Source organism: Carassius auratus, chromosome 9 (genome assembly GCF_003368295.1).
Source record: "Carassius auratus strain Wakin chromosome 9, ASM336829v1, whole genome shotgun sequence".
Lineage (NCBI taxonomy): Eukaryota > Metazoa > Chordata > Actinopteri > Cypriniformes > Cyprinidae > Carassius > Carassius auratus.
This window is the reverse complement of record NC_039251.1, coordinates 3211315-3230604: the sequence shown is the minus strand read 5'-3', so window position 1 is coordinate 3230604 and position 19290 is coordinate 3211315. Positions and strand designations below refer to the sequence as shown.

Here is a 19290-nt window from a genome sequence, read left to right as displayed (position 1 = left end):
GATCCGATAAATGCCTACCCGGACCCGACCCGGACCCGTATATTAATTGAAATCTGTACCGGAACTCGCCGGGAAGACACAGACCCGACTGGACCCGACGTTCACATATTCCACCTTAAATTGCTATTACAAGTCAATAAACCTCTTGCGAAGAATACAGCTTTTTGTCTTACCTAATTTAAAGAGCCGTAGTCTCTCTTCCTTGTACCTGACTGCCCTGTGATACAATCCTCCGACAAGAAAGTTATTCATGTTATTCCTCTCGTTTTTCCAAGTCCAAGCTGAATCCACTCATTATTTCAGCTTCAAAAGTCCACTTGATGTCACGGTGACGGATGACAAATGCTGATGTGCACATGTACATTCTGACTTGAGTTAATTTGCATAATAACTTAGACTGTTTGCCCTTTTGAACTATAATAACGATCGCTTGTGCAATGCCATGGCCGCTAACGTTATTTATTTACTATAATCTGATCTCTGTCTGTGCTCTCTGCTCTGAATCGAGTCTGAATCTGAACCACTAAAACTTTAAGATTAAACGGTTCATTTATAATATTATAAAAATGGGAGAAAATGTAAAACGCGGTTTGGCAGTCGAAGTGTCCCTCACTGGTTGCCATAGAAACATGAAATGCGCTTGAGACTGCACATGCATGCTAGCTGTATCAACCTAAAATGCTTTAATGCAATTTGAGCGTAATAGAAAACATTCATGTGACAGTTCACCTCAGATTGTGTTGCTGATTTGAAATATATTAAATATGAGTGTGTCAAGTCTGCAAGCATTAATACCGTGCGTGCACTTGTATATTAACTCTGAGTCTGCGAGAGAGAGAGAGAGAGAGAGAGAGATCACTATTTTTGGCTCACTCTTTTCTTTTCCTAATTTTACAAGATGCAAGTTACAAAAAACACAAGCAGTCTTTGATCACGGCCGGGTGTTCTTCGAGTCCGATGACTCCGATCGGCGATCGCACGGGTATTACACACAATGTTAAAAAGACCCGGGACCCGAGGTAATAGATTCGGACCCGACCCGGACCCGGCTGATGATTTAAAATATAGACCCGAACCCGTACGGGTCCCGGGTCGCGGGTCGGGTCGGGTCCAGGGTCGACGGGTCTCGGGTGCACTGTAAAGACCTCTACCCCAAAGAACTAGTTAATTATAGACCAATCTCGAATCTCACTTTTCTGTCCAAGATACTAGAAAAGGTGGTATCCTCACAATTATATTCCTTCTTAGAGAAAAATGTATATGTGAGGATTTCCAGTCAGGATTTAGATCGTATCATAGTACTGAGACTGCTCTCCTTAGAGTTACAAATGATCTGCTCTTATCATCTGATCCTGGGTGTATCTCTCTATTAGTTTTATTGGATCTTAGTGCTGCGTTTGACACAATTGACCACAACATTATTTTGCATAGACTTGAACACTTTGTTGGCAACAGTGGAAGTGCATTAGCATGGTTTAAATCATACTAATATGACAGCCATCAGTTCGTAGCAGTGAATGAAGATGTATCATATCGATCACAAGTGCAGTATGGAGTACCACAAGGCTCAGTGCTAGGGCCGCTACTCTTCACGCTTTATATGTTACCCTTGGGAGATATCATCAGGAAACATGGTGTTAGCGTTCACTGTTATGCTGATGATACTCAGCTCTATATTTCTTCGCGGCCCGGTGAATCACACCAATTTGAAAAACTAATGGAATGCATAGTCGATATAAAAAAACTGGATGACGAGTAATTTCTTACTGCTAAATTCTGAAAAAAACAGAGGTGTTAATTATAGGACCTAAAAACTCAGCTTATAATAACCTAGAACACTGTTTAAGACTTGATGGTTGCTCTGTCAATTCTTCGTCATCAGTTAGGAACCTAGGTGTGCTACTTGATCACAATCTTTCCTTAGAAAGTCACGTTTCTAGCATTTGTAAAACTGCATTTTTCCATCTCAAAAATATATCTAAATTATGGCCTATGCTCTCATTGTCAAATGCAGAAATGTTAATCCATGCATTTATGACCTCAAGGTTAGATTATTGTAATGCTTTATTGGGTGGTTGTTTTGCACGCTTAGTAAAAAAACTACAGCTAGTCCAAAATGCAGCAGCAAGAGTTCTTACTAGAACCAGGAAGTATGACCATATTAGCCCGGTCCTGTCAATGCTGCACTGGCTCCCTATCAAACATCGTATAGATTTTAAAATATTGCTTATTACTTATAAAGCCCTGAATGGTTTAGCACCTCAGTATTTGAATGAGCTCCTTTTACATTATACTCCTCCATGTCCGCTACGTTCTCAAAACTCAGACAATTTGATAATACCTAGAATATCAAAATCAACTGCGGGCGGCAGATCCTTTTCCTATTTGGCGCCTAAACTCTGGAATAACCTACCTAACATTGTTCGGGAGGCAGACACACTCTTGCAGCTTAAATCTAGATTAAAGACCCATTTCTTTAACCTGTCTTACACATAATATACTAATATGCTTTTAATATCCAAATCCGTTAAAGGATTTTTAGGCTGCATTAATTAGGTAAACCGGAACGGGGAACACTTCCCATAACACCCTATGTACTTGCTACATCATTAGAAGAATGGCATCTACGCTAATATTTGTCTGTTTCTCTCTTATTCCGAGGTCACCGTGGCCACCAGATCCAGTCTGTATCCAGATCAGAGGGTCACTGCAGACACCCGGATCCAGTACGTATCCAGACCAGATGGTGGATCAGCACCTAGAAAGGACCTCTACATCCCTGAAAGACAGCGGAGACCAGGACAACTAGAGCCCCAGATGCAGATCCCCTGTAAAGACCTTGACTCAGAGGAGCACCAGGACAAGACCACAGGAAACAGATGATTCTTCTGCACAATCTGACTTTGCTGCAGCCTGGAATTGAACTACTGGTTTCGTCTGGTCAGAGGAGAACTGGCCCCCAACTGAGCCTGGTTTCTCCCAAGGTTTTTTTCTCCATTCTGTCACCGATGGAGTTTCGGTTCCTTGCCGCTGTCGCCTCTGGCTTGCTTAGTTGGGGTCACTTCATCTACAGCGATATCGTTGACTTGATTGCAAATAAATGCACAGACACTATTTAACTGAACAGAGATGACATCACTGAATTCAATGATGAACTGCCTTTAACTATCATTTTGCATTATTGACACACTGTTTTGCTAATGAATGTTGTTCAGTGCTTTGACGCAATGTATTTTGTTTAAAGCACTATATAAATAAAGGTGACTTGACTTGACTTGACTTAAAGTACCTGCCAAAAGTTTGGAAACATTACAATTATTAATTATTTTGAAATAACTATCTTCTGCTCATCAAGGCTGAATTTATGTGATCAAAATAAAGTAATACAAATACAAAAAAAGTTTTAAATTTTAATATTATACAAAATGTAATGTTATTCCTGTGATGCAAAGCTGAATTTTCTTCATCATTACTCTAGAAATAATCACAATTTATTTGACTCTCAAGAAATATTTCTAATTATTATCAATGTTGAAATCAATTTTGCTGCTTCATATTTTGTGTGGAAATGATGATGCACTATATTTTTTTAGGAATTTTTGATAAATACAAAGTTTATTGAAAAGCATTTATTAGCATTTATCAAATATATTAATTAAACTAGTTAATGGATTTATTAAATGGAAATCATTTGAAATGTCTTCACTCACTTCACTCTTTTTTCACGGTCATGAATGATGAATAAAATTATTAATTTCTCTCTTTTTTAAATCTTTTATAAATGTTGGAGTGGTATCCTTGTTTCCAGGGAACTACACTGTGACCAAAATGGTCGCATATGCAACCTTTTGAAATGCCATTGCGACCCTATTTTTTATGGGGTCACAAATGCATCACTGATTATTTTTGTACTTACATTATGTTTTAGGCAATATGCTATGATTTAATATGAGCATTTATTAAACAGAAATGTGTATTTTAAAAATATGTTTTATAACGTGCTCCGAGCATTCAACACATCAAGTTGGCTTCAGCCCCGCGGGAAAGCTGAACTGAGCAGCTGGTTATTAGCGCTGTGTTCGGTGCACACGAGAGAACCGCATCTCATGGACAGCAACACTGAACAGAGCTCTCCTTTAGGACGTTCGCGTCCTGCTGCATCTGAATGAACAAATACAAATCGCAGTTTAAACAAACAGAAAAAGATGCAAAAGAGCTCAATTCAGCACTGCAGTGTTCTGGTGTTCAGGGCGCATGCAGAGACCATTTCAAAGTCTTCTTGCTTTTATACCGACAACATATACATACAAAATATGTCAAAATACCCTTCTTGGAAAGTGTGTTTGAAAAAGTCTGTGGTTATGTTTTAAGTGAAAGTAAAGAGTTGAGAAAGAAATCGGATGTGTATCATTATAATGGATGCATTGTGTCTTAAGGTGACCGCGCCCAATTTACTAGCTCAGCTGTCAGTGTCTTTAATGTATGAAAATGAAAGTAAATCACTCACTGCTCTTCACTGAATTACTTTTTAGTTTTAACAAGAATTTATCCACAGTCAATCCAAAAATCATATATAATTGATTATACTGTTTTACTAGTGGGTGCCGGACACTATTCATTTACGTAAGTGAGTATAGCAAAATACAGTGATCTGTGAAATATTATACCCAAAAATTATTCATACTGTAAACTACCAGTGAAATTGATTTAAAAAATGTAATTAGGGACCTGACCATGTTTTGCTTAAGTTTTTCTTTCTTTAATTGCTAATGCAACCTTTTCACACCACAGACTGAACAAAATTAAGCATTGCTTGCTTGGTAACTGTTCAACAAAGTGTGTAAATATTGTCATACTGACAGTTGTCTGAAGTTTTGGTTGATTCCATTGCATAATTAAATTAAATACAAATTAAACCATTTCAAACAGGGCCCACTGTACAACCTGCACCAAGGCCCCTCTAACCCAGCTGCAGTCCGGGGTAAAGGTACCAAGACGGAGCAATGCACTGTGTGTACTGTAATAAATAAAACAAGAAGGCATGTGGTTTAAAAGATGGTATGTAAAAGTATAACTGAAAAAGTAAGTAGCGCAAGTGCCACCAGTGGAAAAAGGTTAGTGTAGTTCCCTGGTTTCCGAAAAAATATTAAGCAGCACAATGGTTTTTAACATTGATAATAATCAGAAATATTTCTTGAGCAGAAAATCAGAATGATTTCTGAAGGATTGTGTGACACTGAAACTTCTTTGTAAACAAAAACAGATTTATAATTCTTTCTAATGACGAATGTTGCGTTCCCAAATGCAAATTAAAGTGGCTCAAACCAAGCATGGCACTAACAGTGAATCAAAACCAAAAACAGTCATTTAAAAGCAGACATGTAGTGCGTCACACTACAGAGCCTATTTTACAGTCATGGCCAAAAATAGCTGCAAAATATATTACCCTTGGTAGATATGATCAAAGAAGGCTGTGAAAATTAATCTGCATTGTTAATCCTTTTGACCTTTAAAAAAAAAATATATATATATATATTAGTGGTGGGCATAGATTAAATTTTTTTTAAATCTAGATTAATCTCACTGTGATATCTAGATTAATCTAGATTAAAATGTCTTATTCGAATTCTTCCGAAGGCATTCAGAATGTGTGTTACCCAAATAAAATTGACAAACAGTAAGTCTTTGAGAAGGGGTTTATCAAGCTTGGTGGTGCATTAGAAAAGGGGCTCATCTCCTGTTTCCAAAATGCATCACAAAGTGCTTGAAAAAGCTGTAAACTAATTCCCCATTGCACAAGGTGCAAACAACCTTACGCCTGTTTCACACCAGTTTTTTTCAAGTTTGTTGGTGTCAAGGAACAGAAGCCAAATAATAAAATGTAAAATATCACTGGATAGTCTTCAATGTAAAAATGAAATATACAATCAAACCTACATTTATTCAGACACCTTCAACATTTCTCACATTATTACAGTTTTGCTATATATATCAAAAATTATATCTGGTGTCTGAATAATTATTGGTTTGACTGTAAAAACTACAAAGTAATTCAGTCAAGAGCAGTGAGTGATTTTCTTTCATTTTCTTGGATTAACATTACAGCATCCAGTAGCTAAATTAGGCGCGGTCAATTTAAGAGACGATGAACGCATCCAATATAATACACATCCACAACTGTTTACTTTCAATTAAGAAATATCTGACAGTTTTTTCGAGCATAATTTCCAAGGTGGATATTTTGACATATTTTGTATGTATTTGTCGGCACAAGAGCAAAAATAAGCAAATTCAATGTTCAAGTGTTTTGAGACTTCTGTGCATGAGCCCTGAACACCAGAACACAGCGAGTACTGAATTGGGCTCTGTCACATCTTTTTGTTTGTTCAAACTGCGATTGGTATTTGTTCGTTCAGGTGCAGGAGGGACTTCGAGGAGAACTTCGCAGAAGAGAGCTTGGTTCAGTGTCGCTGTCCTGGATACGCGGCTCTCTCTCCGCACTGAGCACAGCGCTCGAGTGACCAGCTACTCCATTCAGCTTTTCCGCGTCTTGTTTTTGGATGCTTTAATGTTTAAATCGACAAGCTGTGAGGCTTAAAACATGTGAAAAAGATAAGCTTTCGTGACGATGCGCAGCAGTGGCCCATCAACTGTCCTGAGCATCTTTTTAGGCTGGCCTCAGGCAGTCGGTTATATAAAATATCAAGGTGAAAGTCATCATAGCTTGCTTAGTAGTAGACCCAGCTCCCAACCCAACTTTGAGAAAAGATTAAAGGCGATATTTTTTTATCGCCCGATAAGAGTCTTGCGTTAACGCAGCACGTTAACGCCGATAACGGCCCACCACTAATATATATATATATATATATATATATATATATATATATATATATATATATATACATATATACACACACACACACACATATATATATACACACACAATGAAATAAATGTTTTTCTCTAATACACATTGGCCACAATTAACAGCATACTTTTATTCAATACCTTTTGAAACCTCCATTTGCCAGTTTAAAAGGTCTGAATTTTCTCCTATAATGCCTGATGAGGTTAGAGAAAACTGACAAGAGATCAGAGACCATTCCTTCATCCAGAATCACTTCAGACCCTTTAGATTCCCAGCTCCATGTTGGTGCTTCTCCTCTTCAGTTCACTCCTCTCACTTTCTGTAAGGTTCAAGTCAGAGGACTGGAATGGCTGTAGCAGAAACTTGGGTTTGAGCTCAGTGACACATTTCGGTGTTGTTTTTGAGGTTTGTGTTTGGATTATTGTACGGGTGAATGATTCAAACATGGCCCATTATAAGATTTCTAACAGAGTCAGTCACTTTTTGATTTTTTATCTGTTGGTATTTGATAGAATCCATGATGTCATGTATCTAAACAAGATGTCCAGGACCTCCAGCAGAAACATAGGTCCAGAACATTAAAAATACAGCAGTATATTTCATTGTACACATGGGGTACTTATTATCCCTGTGTGCACCAAATCCATCTTGAGTGTTTGCTGCTAAAAAGCTAGTTTTTTTTTTTTGTTTTTTTCATCTCACCATAGAAGCCAGTCCTATTTTAAGTTCCAGTCATGTCTGATAACTGAATATGCTTTAGTTTGTTTTTGGTTGAGCTAGGATAATTTTTCTTGAAACCCTCCTGTAGCATATCAGACCCGAACCAGACAAATTAAAGATTCAATCAGGGCCATGGTTGAAACATGAGGAGCCAAATTCTTCAGAAAGGCAACAGGATGCTGTAAATAAATTACTAGTGCAACAAGTCAGAAGCAAGTCCACTAACCAACCAACTCTTTGACAGAACAGCTTTCAACGTTTACACCATTTGGACAACTATTGACAATTTCAAATCGGAAAAGAGATTGTCAAATTTGGGGCAAGTAATCAAGATTGATGGTCAAAGAGATGCACAGCCTGACCATCACATGTAAACCCATGAGAGTAACAAGATCACTGGATTGACTTCCCCCCCACCTAGCAGAACCAGACTGAAATTCCTAAGGGGACCTTTAACCTCTGGTCTCTATAGAACATCCTTGTCAATGAATGGCAGAGAGTCTTTTACAGATGTAGATGCACCAAAATGAACAAAAAAAACTAAAAGGAATATCAGTCCATTGCTTAATTCCATATCATTTGTGAAACCCACACATTTGACTTTCATGTTTCTAATCACTTATTGTGTATGTATTTTTAACTATTGAATAGCTTAAGGATTTATATTCATGTTTAGTATGTACGCATTTCAATCTGGTTGCTTGAAACGTTTCAGACCATCAGTTATTTATCAGATGTATCATATTCTTGTTATAGGAATCATGTCCAAAATTATACCCTACAAGAGCGGGAAAATTCAGACCACGTGCTTGATAAGATAACATATAATTTATGATACCCAGAGCAAAGACAATATCTAATTGGTCTTTTAGCTTTGTGTAATTAATTAAATCTTCGGGAAGGAGGAGGCGGGAACCGGCGGATAATCAAATAACATTTTAATAATTCAAAATAAACACAAAACAGGACACCAGCCCCTCACGGACGACTGGTGCGCTCAAATAAAAACCGGGGGTTTTTAACCTGGGGGTACCCTCGAGCCTGGGCTCTACCCCCCCCTCCCTCCGGGGGGGGACCACTCACGGGGACCTGCAGGAACCTGGGGGTAGGACATACGAGGCGAGAGAAAAGGAGATGGAAGGAGGAGCGACAGAGACGAGAGAGGGGAGAGAGAAAAAAAAAAAATTCCAGTTCCCAGACGCACTGCTGCTCGGCCCTCCACCAGCTGGGTGATCTCCTCCGCAGTGCCTGGCGGTGGCACTAGACGGCCCTTGGCGGACGGCATGACACTCCTCCGCCGCCCGGTCGACGGCGACGGCTCCTCCGGTTTTGGGCAGCCGGCAGGAGTCCCCCGTTCCCTGCCCCTCCGGATTCCATCGCGGAGGCAGCAGGCTCCGGCCCCCTGGCGAACGGCGCCGACTCCTCCGCTCCCTCACGGACGGCAGCCGCCCCTCCATATTGTGGGCGGCCGGAGCGAGCTTGCCCGTCCCCGGCAACTCGCTCCAGCCCACCGCCTCGAGCGTACCTGGCGGCACATACTTCACCAGCTCGAGGGCACCGCGGATTCACCACAGCGGCGAGGGATCTTCAGCAGCGCGTCTCCCTCCAACACCACTGTAATGAATTAAAACTTCCTAATCATCGGCGAGAAGGAGGCGGGAACCGGCGGACAATCAAATGATATTTTAATAAATCCAAAATAAACACAAAACAGCGCACCAGCCCCTCACGGACGACTGATGCGCTCAAATAAAAACCAAAACATAAAATATAGCCCAGGCCTGGTCCTCTCTCGTCCTTCACTGTCGTCGCTCCAGTTTTATATCCTTCCATCTCCTACGTGGGACTCGAGACTGGCGGTGGGTCGCCGGTGTCGCTGATTTCCCAGTCATTCCGTGGTTCCAGCGTGCTTTGGCCTGTAAGCCTGCTGCTACTTAGCCATGATGAGAAGAAACACCACCATCTCATCAAACTTTACTTCTGTTCTTTTACTTTAGTTTTTTTTTTTCTTTTCCATTGAGAGTTTTGTGTTCTGAGTTAAGTTCTGTAACGCCATGTCTCCGAGTCAACTTCAACCAGCCCAACACTCTGCATCGTCAGCCAAGGGCCAGCCACGGGCTTCCCAAGACATCTCTTCAAGACTACTGATCTTCCAGCCCATCAGCAACCTTGGGAAACCCCCTTTTCAATGACAACAAAGGGAATCCTTTTACACAGGAGCAAGTAACACATCCAGTCTCACATTTGTACTGGGGTATCTAATATAATTTTAACCTCATTGAGGAACTCAATGCGAGGGTTAATTAAGTGACTAATGGTTGTTCACAAGTATGCAATTTCACATATTGCTGTAAACTTAGGATTTCATATTTTCATTCTCTTAAACTCATTCTTTCATAACTTTCTATCTTCCTGCAACTTTTGTGAATGTGTGAGTGCGTGTTCTTATGTGTTAGATTAGTTTATATCAGGGATGTAACGATTACCGGTTTGATGATAAATCATGATAAAATTCTCCACAGTTAGTATTACCATTTCTTCTTTTTATTATCATTAAAACCGTATTAGATCACCGCGATTTTAACAACTGGCGATAAATGAATACTGTCCAGCATAAAGCACAGTTTTCAATAACAGTCTCAGATGGGCACAGCAGAGTAGTTTCGTTTCTCCATGTAATAGCTTACCTAAAGCAGCGGTTCGCAAATCCAGTCCTCTCGCCCCCTGCTCTGCACATTTAGTATGTTTCTCATATGGCTTCAGACATTTGATCTATTCAAACGTAAGTGCCCTGTGAAGTGGACATCACAGGATATTCCTCCATGATAGTTCGAAGCAAACGTTCTGTAGGTTATATCTCCCATTCAAAGTGCATTGAAGTGTTTGAGACCGAGTATGTGAGCGGAGCGACGTAATTTTGTCTGAAGCTATGAGCAGATTTTCTGTTTACGCTCAGCCTGGGAATGATCCGCTACCGTTCCATCACGAGCACAAATTATGCCAACTCCAGCATTAAACATAATTAGGAACGAGTGCGTGAGGTTAAAGCATGTTGTAAGTTGTATAGTTTTTAATCTCCGCTCGAAACTAATTTGCTTCAAATTACATGGACATGGTGTTATGTCTTGTCTTGTCAGGTTCTGGTTTCCTTTTACTCTGTCTCCCTCTTCTGGTCTTCTGGGTTACTTTCACTTTCCCTTTCTCGTTTCCCACCTGTGTATCTCTTCTTTTCTGACTACCTCGCTTGCACTCTGCCCACCTGTTCCCTCTTGCCCTCTGATTACTCCTCTATTTCTCCCTCTGCTTTTGCTGCCTCCTTTGTCAGATTCTCATTGAGCTTTTCTCATAAGAAGCAGACTACTACCCTATCAGAGTCCGTTCGAGTCCAGTCCTATCTTGTCCTGTTGAGACCTGCCTGGTAATTTGCCTGATGCAGAGAGAGTACCATCCCTCACGGTATGCCCCTTACCCGCGTCCCCTCTGAGAGACCCGTGGCCAGTCGCCGCTATATCTACAGCCCCAGTCTGCTGCCAAAGAGACCTTTTTCAAGTTCTACTGATTTTTCTGTTTTGTTTTTTATCGCCTGAACTGCGGGTTGCTCATTTGCCTTATTGTCTCAGAAGAACATTTGAGATTTCATTAAAGTCTTATTTTCTGTTGAACCGCATTTGGGTCCTCATTTACCACTCTAACACATGGACAGAGCACACAAGTTTGCACATAATGTAGCCTCCAGATCACGCGTATACATTCAGGAATGAAGAAAAACTGAAAGGTAACAGCATATTCTCTCTGTTTCTGAAAGGACTGCCCTCAGCTTTGCCATAGTAGAGAGAGCAGTCAATTAATAATTTAATATGGATTTTGGCTAATTGTGGTTCCAATAAACCATGTTAAAACTATTCTTCTATTATGCATGTATTTTTTGTTTAATATAATTTCTGAACAAAACTGATTTTTCAAGCATAGTGAAATAATGTAGATGAGGAGCTGTGAGCTGCTCACATACTCTGCTGCAAGACGTGAATTTAAATGTCCGTGTGTGTGAAGATGCTGCGCAGCACAAATCCGTAAATGAATGTCACTAAGTGAGGTAAACTTCAACAGAGTAGGGAGCAAGGAACACTGTGTAGGGACCATGTCAGTGTGAACAGTTCATGCACTGAACTGATGATCTGAATCAGGTGTGTTAAAGAGAGACATTTGAAATATGCAGAGATTGGGAGCTCGAGGACTGGAATCGAGCACAGCTGACCCAAAGGAAGTGTTCTTAATAGCAATGCTGTTGTGATCATGGAGGTTTGTAAAGCAATTATAATTTTGACTCATATCTTTTCTTAATTTAAAGGTTGAAATGTGAGGTTTACCTTTTTTATTCAACTTTTTCAAAGCTTTATTTGAACATTTACATTAGATATCTCAATCCTGAATAACTTTAAACTGTTGTCAGTCAAGTTGTCATTTAAAATCCGGACATCATTGTAATGTTATTGTTTTAGTGATTTAAACAAAGAGTTATTTTATTAGTTTTTTGTTGACTTTTAAATATAAAACTTGGTTAAATGATGTATGTACTTTTTGAACATCTCCAGCACATTATAACAATACCGTAATAATACTGATAACCGTGAACATTTTGGTCACTATAATCGTGATTAAAAATTGTATACCCTTACATCCCTAGTTTATATGTCTGAGATTTATCTAATAAAGCCTTATTCATATTGAAAAGAGAAGCATCTTGTGTTTTTGCTTACAAGTTAATGTCTTAAACTGCCGATCTTGTTACTGTGCTAATTAATAGTGTTTTCACTATTTGTCAAGTGTTTTGTTTAACTGTGCGCTTTCCCACACTTGAAGAAGATAGATCTCACTATTTGAAGAATTAAACTGTATTCCACTCAGTGATTAGGCCTTGTGAATTTATTTCATCCATTTATTTGTTTAGCATTAAGCTATGTAGGTGAAAAACCTTTAAAGATATAAACATACAGTGTAAATCACCAGCAAACCCAATAAAATGCATAAATTAGCAGGTTTAACATGACTCAATTATAACTTTTCCACAGAATATCAGTAGCTTAAGTTAATTAACCATTTAAAACATTAATATTTGACCAGGCCTACTATATTGCACATAGGAGTTGTTAAATATCTCACATTAAGTTAAAGCTGGTAGATATTACACAGCTCAATACAAATGCATTTAAATGTCATTAAATTTACATTTTAAGTACAGAATAAATAGATTTTTAATATATTTAACACATTTGTATAGTTTAATTTACTGGATTCTAACTACAAAGACTATGAAATAACCTGTGCTTTTAACCATATTTACCAATTAATTGCCATTTAATAATCAAAAATGTATATTTAATCATATAGTTAGATCATTTAAGTCTTTAGTATACACATATCAGATTAATTTTAAGCAATATTTTATAGTATTTAATGTATTTAAACTATCCCAATCATGAATTACCAAATTAATCCAGGCAAAATCAAATTTAGGTAAATAATTAACAAACCCTAATTGTTAAATAAAATATGAACATATACCAAGACATATTAACCCACTATGCAAACACCTCATGAATTGCTACTCAATAAGATAAGATAAGCTACTCAAACCAATAACGCGATTTACAGAGCGCCATTGAATGATGCATTCATTCACTCTGGTAGCAGTTACTATTATAGCACGCATGAAACACACAGCGTTCTTTAGCCAGCAGCGCTTCACATTATCAGCTGTCACTTCAGAGTTCTTTGATGAGTAATTTGTGAAGCTCAGTCAACTTTTGCTGCACATCAGAAATATATTCTTTGGTTTTTCAAATTTTGATAGATGATTAAGGGAATTTGGGCTTTGTTTCCCTCTTTATATTTCTGTGAAACAGGAAGCCAGAGCTGGATGATTTCATGTTTATAATCACGCTGAAGTGCTCAAAATTGTGAATATGAATTGGAATATACTTCAGAGATATTTTACTCATAAGAATTTCTAGGGGTGCCAAATAATTGTGTCCAACTAGTATTAGAGAAAAAAACATTTATTTCATAATGATAATTCCCCCCATTTTAAATTCTTAGTATCCAATGAAAGGATACATTAAATTTTTAAATAAAAGATCAAAAGGATAAGCAATGCAGATTAATTTTCACAGCCTTCTTTGATCATATTTACCAAGGGTGCCGATATATTTGGCCATGACTGTATAATTACAGCACAACTGTTGTGAATTTTATGACAGCACTACCAATCTGAAATTCTCATCACCATTAATAAAAAGTCAGGTCAAGTAACACGTTTCAGTGTGGATTCTGCTCGCTTTTGCGCTTTGAACGCTTAAACTGTCCTGCAGATGACGGCCCGAACTCGTGCAGCGCTCTCAGGACCATTCTGTCCATGATTTTTCTTTTCACACTTTATTAAGGTAATAGCTTAAGGCTATTTGTGTGATTACAATCATCGAATAGCAACCAACCTACCCCACTTACCTAAAAAAAAAACACTCCTATATGGAAAACCGTATTAGCTGGAAAAATCACATCCCTGCAAATAGTCTGTCTAATGTTTAATCACACCATTCACAGCTGAGATTTATAATGCTATTTTGATTTGAATTAATATGTACAGATTAGTGGTGTGTTTTTGTGTGTTTCTCCATCACTCAAGGATATCAGAACCTGAGATCTCCTTCACTGTGAGATATTATTCATACTTGCAGATAGTACTCACAGCTCAATGTACTGCAGTGCTTTACTAAACAGTAGGTAATAACATATTCTTTCTGTGATTCTGTTGATTATAAACAGATGGTGTCTTCTAGTGTCCTTCCTTGTGTCTCTTCCTAAAGCCCCCTACACCTGCTCCTAATCACACTGAAGCTGCTGATCAGTAAAGCTGTTCTTGAAGCTGCAGGAAGAGACTAATATTTATATATATAAATATACAAATATTTTACAGTGTGTCATATATAATCTTACCACAGTTTCTCCAGTTTACAGCGAGGATCCTCCAGTCCAGCACAGAGACGCTTCACTCCTGAATCTCTTATTTTATTCCCAGACAAATCCAGTTCTCTCAGGTGTGAGGGGTTTGATCTCAGAGCTGAAGTCAGAGCAGAACAACCTTCATCTGTGACACCACAATAATTCAACCTGTAGAGAACAATGACACACTCTTCACTCTCTCAGATCAGATCAGTTTAGCTGTTAATCCATTAGTAAATAGAAAGAACAAACAAAAATCACAAAACACAAATAAAAATGTTCTGATCTAAAATGTCACAGAAAAAAACACGAGTCTGATTTAAGATAAATATTACTTTGTTGTACAATAGTAGTTTAAAGGGTTGGTGAACTTTTGACATAAGAGGACATTGTACTATAAAAACGTTGTCCTTAGTCGAAAAACAGCTTATACTTAATGCAGTCTGCCAAAACAACAGCTTGTGTAATGATCTACTCTATGATGTGTCAGTGTGATAGATCACCGAGTCTACAATCACAGCAGTGCGTGTTTACTTCTGAGTCTACAATCCTCCACTTCTATTCAAGGGTCAATATCACTGTAGGGTGCCTTTTGGTGTCCTGAACATAAATAACTCGTTTGCATGATAACTCAACATACAAATGACTATGAAAGGTGTGTTATATTAGGCTAAGTTTTTTTATTCATAACAGAAGCATTACTTGGCTCTTTAGATACAGTATTGTTCAAAATAATAGCAGTACAATGTGACTAACCAGCATAATCAAGGTTTTTAGTATATTTTTTATTGCTACGTGGCAAACAAGTTACCAGTAGGTTCAGTAGATTGTCAGAAAACAAATGAGACCCAGCATTCATGATATGCACGCTCTTAAGGCTGTGCAATTGGGCAATTAGTTGAAAGGGGTGTGTTCAAAAAAATAGCAGTGTCTACCTTTGACTGTACAAACTCAAAACTATTTTGTACAAACATTTTTTTTTTCTGGGATTTAGCAATCCTGTGAATCACTAAACTAATATTTAGTTGTATGACCACAGTTTTTTAAAACTGCTTGACATCTGTGTGGCATGGAGTCAACCAACTTGTGGCACCTCTCAGCTGTTATTCCACTCCATGATTCTTTAACAACATTCCACAATTCATTCACATTTCTTGGTTTTGCTTCAGAAACAGCATTTTTGATATCACCCGACAAGTTCTCAATTGGATTAAGGTCTGGAGATTGGGCTGGCCACTCCATAACATTAATTTTGTTGGTTTGGAACCAAGACTTTGCCCGTTTACTAGTGTGTTTTGGGTCATTGTCTTGTTGAAACAACCATTTCAAGGGCATGTCCTCTTCAGCATAGGGCAACATGACCTCTTCAAGTATTTTAACATATGCAAACTGATCCATGATCCCTGGTATGCGATATATAGGCCCAACACCATAGTAGGAGAAACATGCCCATATCATGATGCTTGCACCTCCATGCTTCACTGTCTTCACTGTGTACTGTGGCTTGAATTCAGAGTTTGGGGGTCGTCTCACAAACTGCCTGTGGCCCTTGGACCCAAAAAGAACAATTTTACTCTCATCAGTCCACAAAATGTTCCTCCATTTCTCTTTAGGCCAGTTGATGTGTTCTTTGGCAAATTGTAACCTCTTCTGCACATGCCTTTTTTTTAACAGAGGGACTTTGCGGGGGATTCTTGAAAATAGATTAGCTTCACACAGACGTCTTCTAACTGTCACAGTACTTACAGGTAACTCCAGACTGTCTTTGATCATCCTGGAGGTGATCATTGGCTGAGCCTTTGCCATTCTGGTTATTCTTCTATCCATTTTGATGGTTGTCTTCCGTTTTCTTCCACGTCTCTCTGGTTTTGCTCTCCATTTTAAGGCATTGGAGATCATTTTAGCTGAACAGCCTATCATTTTTTGCACCTCTTTATAGGTTTTCCCCTCTCTAATCAACTTTTTAATCAAAGTACGCTGTTCTTCTGAACAATGTCTTGAACGACCCATTTTCCTCAGCTTTCAAATGCATGTTCAACAAGTGTTGGCTTCATCCTTAAATAGGGGCCACCTGATTCACACCTGTTTCTTCACAAAATTGATGACCTCAGTGATTGAATGCCACACTGCTATTTTTTTGAACACACCCCTTTCAACTAATTCAACTAATTGCCCAATTGCACAGCCTTAAGAGCGTGCATATCATGAATGCTGGGTCTCATTTGTTTTCTGAGAATCTACTGAACCTACTGGTAACTCGTTTGCCACGTAGCAATAAAAAAATATACGAAAAACCTTGATTATTCTGGTTAGTCACATTGTACTGCTATTATTTTGAACAATACTGTACATTTTCAATATTTTCTTTAGTTTTGTATGAGAGGATGTATGTTGTTTTGCTATGTCCCAGGCACTGCTCATTAAATTTGAATGAGAGTAAAATAGTCAAATCAAAAAAATTAAAAATAAAATGTTCCTATTAATATTTTGTTAAATAAGATATAACTCAAATTGAGTGTATTGATCATTTTGTAATAAAAACAATATTTTTTATTTAATAAAAAAGAAGAGTTTGTCCATGTCCCTTGAATGGTTGTCCACCCTGTCGTATTGCGGAATCTGTCCCTTTAAGAAGAGGCCATCACCATTAGTGACATCATCACAACAGATTTTTTTTTATATCTTCAGTGGCGGGAATTTCAACTGCTGAGATGAGTAGCAGCTGACTTTTCAACTGACAAATTTTCTTCATATAAGTTTGCTTACTTGTTTTGCCAAAACCAAAAATATACAGGAAGTGATTAAAATACAATATTTTCAAAATATGTAAGTTTAAATATACCAAATTCTCTTCAACAACCAGACTAACTATTTAGCTAGTCACAGTTTGTTGTAAGCTAATATGCTAATTGAAGCTCAAAATGTCCACCCTTTCGTAGTTTAAAAAATGTCCACCCTGTCGGCCACTTAGACTCGATGGGGTGGACATACACATGACAGGGTGGACATAGCATTCATTTGTAGTTAATATTGCAATTTATAGAAATGTTATATCACTATGTGGCGAGTGGGGCGGGGCCGAGAGGCGTGGGAACGAGGAGTGAGGCCAGGTGTAGTGATTGGAGATGAGCTACACCTGCGCCCCACCGCCGGTCTTGAGTCCCACGTAGGAGATGGAAGGATATAAAACTGGAGTGACGACCATGAAGGACGAGAGAGGACCAGGCCTGGGACATTATTTTATGTGTTTGCTTTTTATTTGTGCGCGTCAGTCGCCGTGAGGGGCTGACGCGCTGTTTTGTTTATCTTTTGAATGATTAAAATTATGTTTTGATTGTGCGCCGGTTCCCGCCTCCTTCTTCCCGATGAATAGGAAGCCTTTATCTTTACAGTGGTGCCGGAAACCCGGGAGAAGGAGGGACGCGCTGCTGAAGATCCCTCGCCACTGTGGTGAATCCGCGGTGCCCTCGAGCAGGCGAGGTATGTGCCGCCAGGGACGCTCGAGGCGGTGGGCTGGAGCGAGTTGCCGGGGACGGGCGAGCTCGCTGCTGGCCGCCCACGATATGGAGGGGCGGCTGCCGTCCGTGAGGGAGCGGAGGAGTCGGCGCCGTTCGCCAGGGGGCCGGAGCCTGCTGCCTCCGCGAAGGAATCCGGAGGGGCAGGGAACGGGGGACTCCTGCCGGCTGCCCAAAACCGGAGGAGCCGTCGCCGTCCATCGGGCGGCGGAGGAGTGTCGCGCCGTCCGCCGAGGGCCGTCCAGTGCCACCGCCAGGCACCGCGGAGGAGATCACCCAGCTGGTGGAGGGCCTAGCAGCAGTGCGTCTGGGAACCGGATTTTTTTTTTTTTTTTTTTCTCCCCTCTCTCGTCCTTGTCGCTCCTCCTTCCATCTCCTTTTCTCTCGCCTCGTCTGTCCTACCCCCAGGTTCCTGCAGATCCCCGTGAGCGGTCCCCCCCGGGTGGTGGAGTAGAGCGCAGTCTCGAGGGTACCCCCCGGCCTGCGAGGGGCGATGGGGGTATGTGGCGAGTGGGGCGGGGCCGAGAGGCGTGGGAACGAGGAGTGAGGCCAGGTGTAGTGATTGGAGATGAGCTACACCTGCGCCCCACCGCCGGTCTTGAGTCCCACGTAGGAGATGGAAGGATATAAAACTGGAGTGACGACCGTGAAGGACGAGAGAGGACCAGGCCTGGGCAAAATTATTGAGTACAAAAGGTTGTATCGTTACACACATTTTATAGAAACATCTGCTGTAGATAATAGCTGTAATAAAAAATATATATAAATGTGATTGAGAATGTAATTATACATCTATTTTTTTAAGTTGAATAAATGTTTCTTTGTCATATTTTGTCATGCTTTTTGTGTTCTGCTTTATGTGTCCACTCCGTCGTGGGCTCGTCCACCCTGTCATCTTGGTATTTTTAACTAATATTTAAAATAATAATGTAATCATACCTATATATATTGTGGGAGCTCAGATAATGTATTCATTATAGTATTTGAGTGTCTACTATTATGACATGACATAAAGTGAATGGTAAATTAAAATCAGACTGTGTGAGTATTGTGAGGGTTGAAAGGCACTATATGGTGATATTGACCATCAAACAGAGCGTTCTGATGAGAGGCTCCAAAACAGCACAGAAAATAAATAATTCATATGCCACTTCTGTGTCTCTGAATCTAACGGTGTCACTGATTTGA

At 39.5% G+C, this 19290-nt stretch overlaps 2 protein-coding genes across 5 annotated transcripts in view; both read right to left on the bottom strand.

Moving 5' to 3' along the window:
- LOC113109173 (NACHT, LRR and PYD domains-containing protein 12-like) overlaps window positions 1–19290 on the bottom strand; it is a 1059377-nt gene that overhangs the window by 228661 nt on the left and 811426 nt on the right.
- Window positions 1–19290, bottom strand: part of LOC113109178 (NACHT, LRR and PYD domains-containing protein 12-like) — a 365574-nt gene that overhangs the window by 9316 nt on the left and 336968 nt on the right. For 3 of the 5 annotated variants that reach the window (XM_026272816.1, XM_026272814.1, XM_026272817.1), the window contains one exon: window positions 14582–14755. The exons of the other annotated variants lie outside the window; for them this stretch is intronic. In XM_026272816.1, coding sequence (XP_026128601.1) covers window positions 14582–14755 — 174 coding nt within the window. The remainder of the gene's footprint in view (window positions 1–14581; window positions 14756–19290) is intronic. 5 annotated transcript variants of the gene reach the window in all.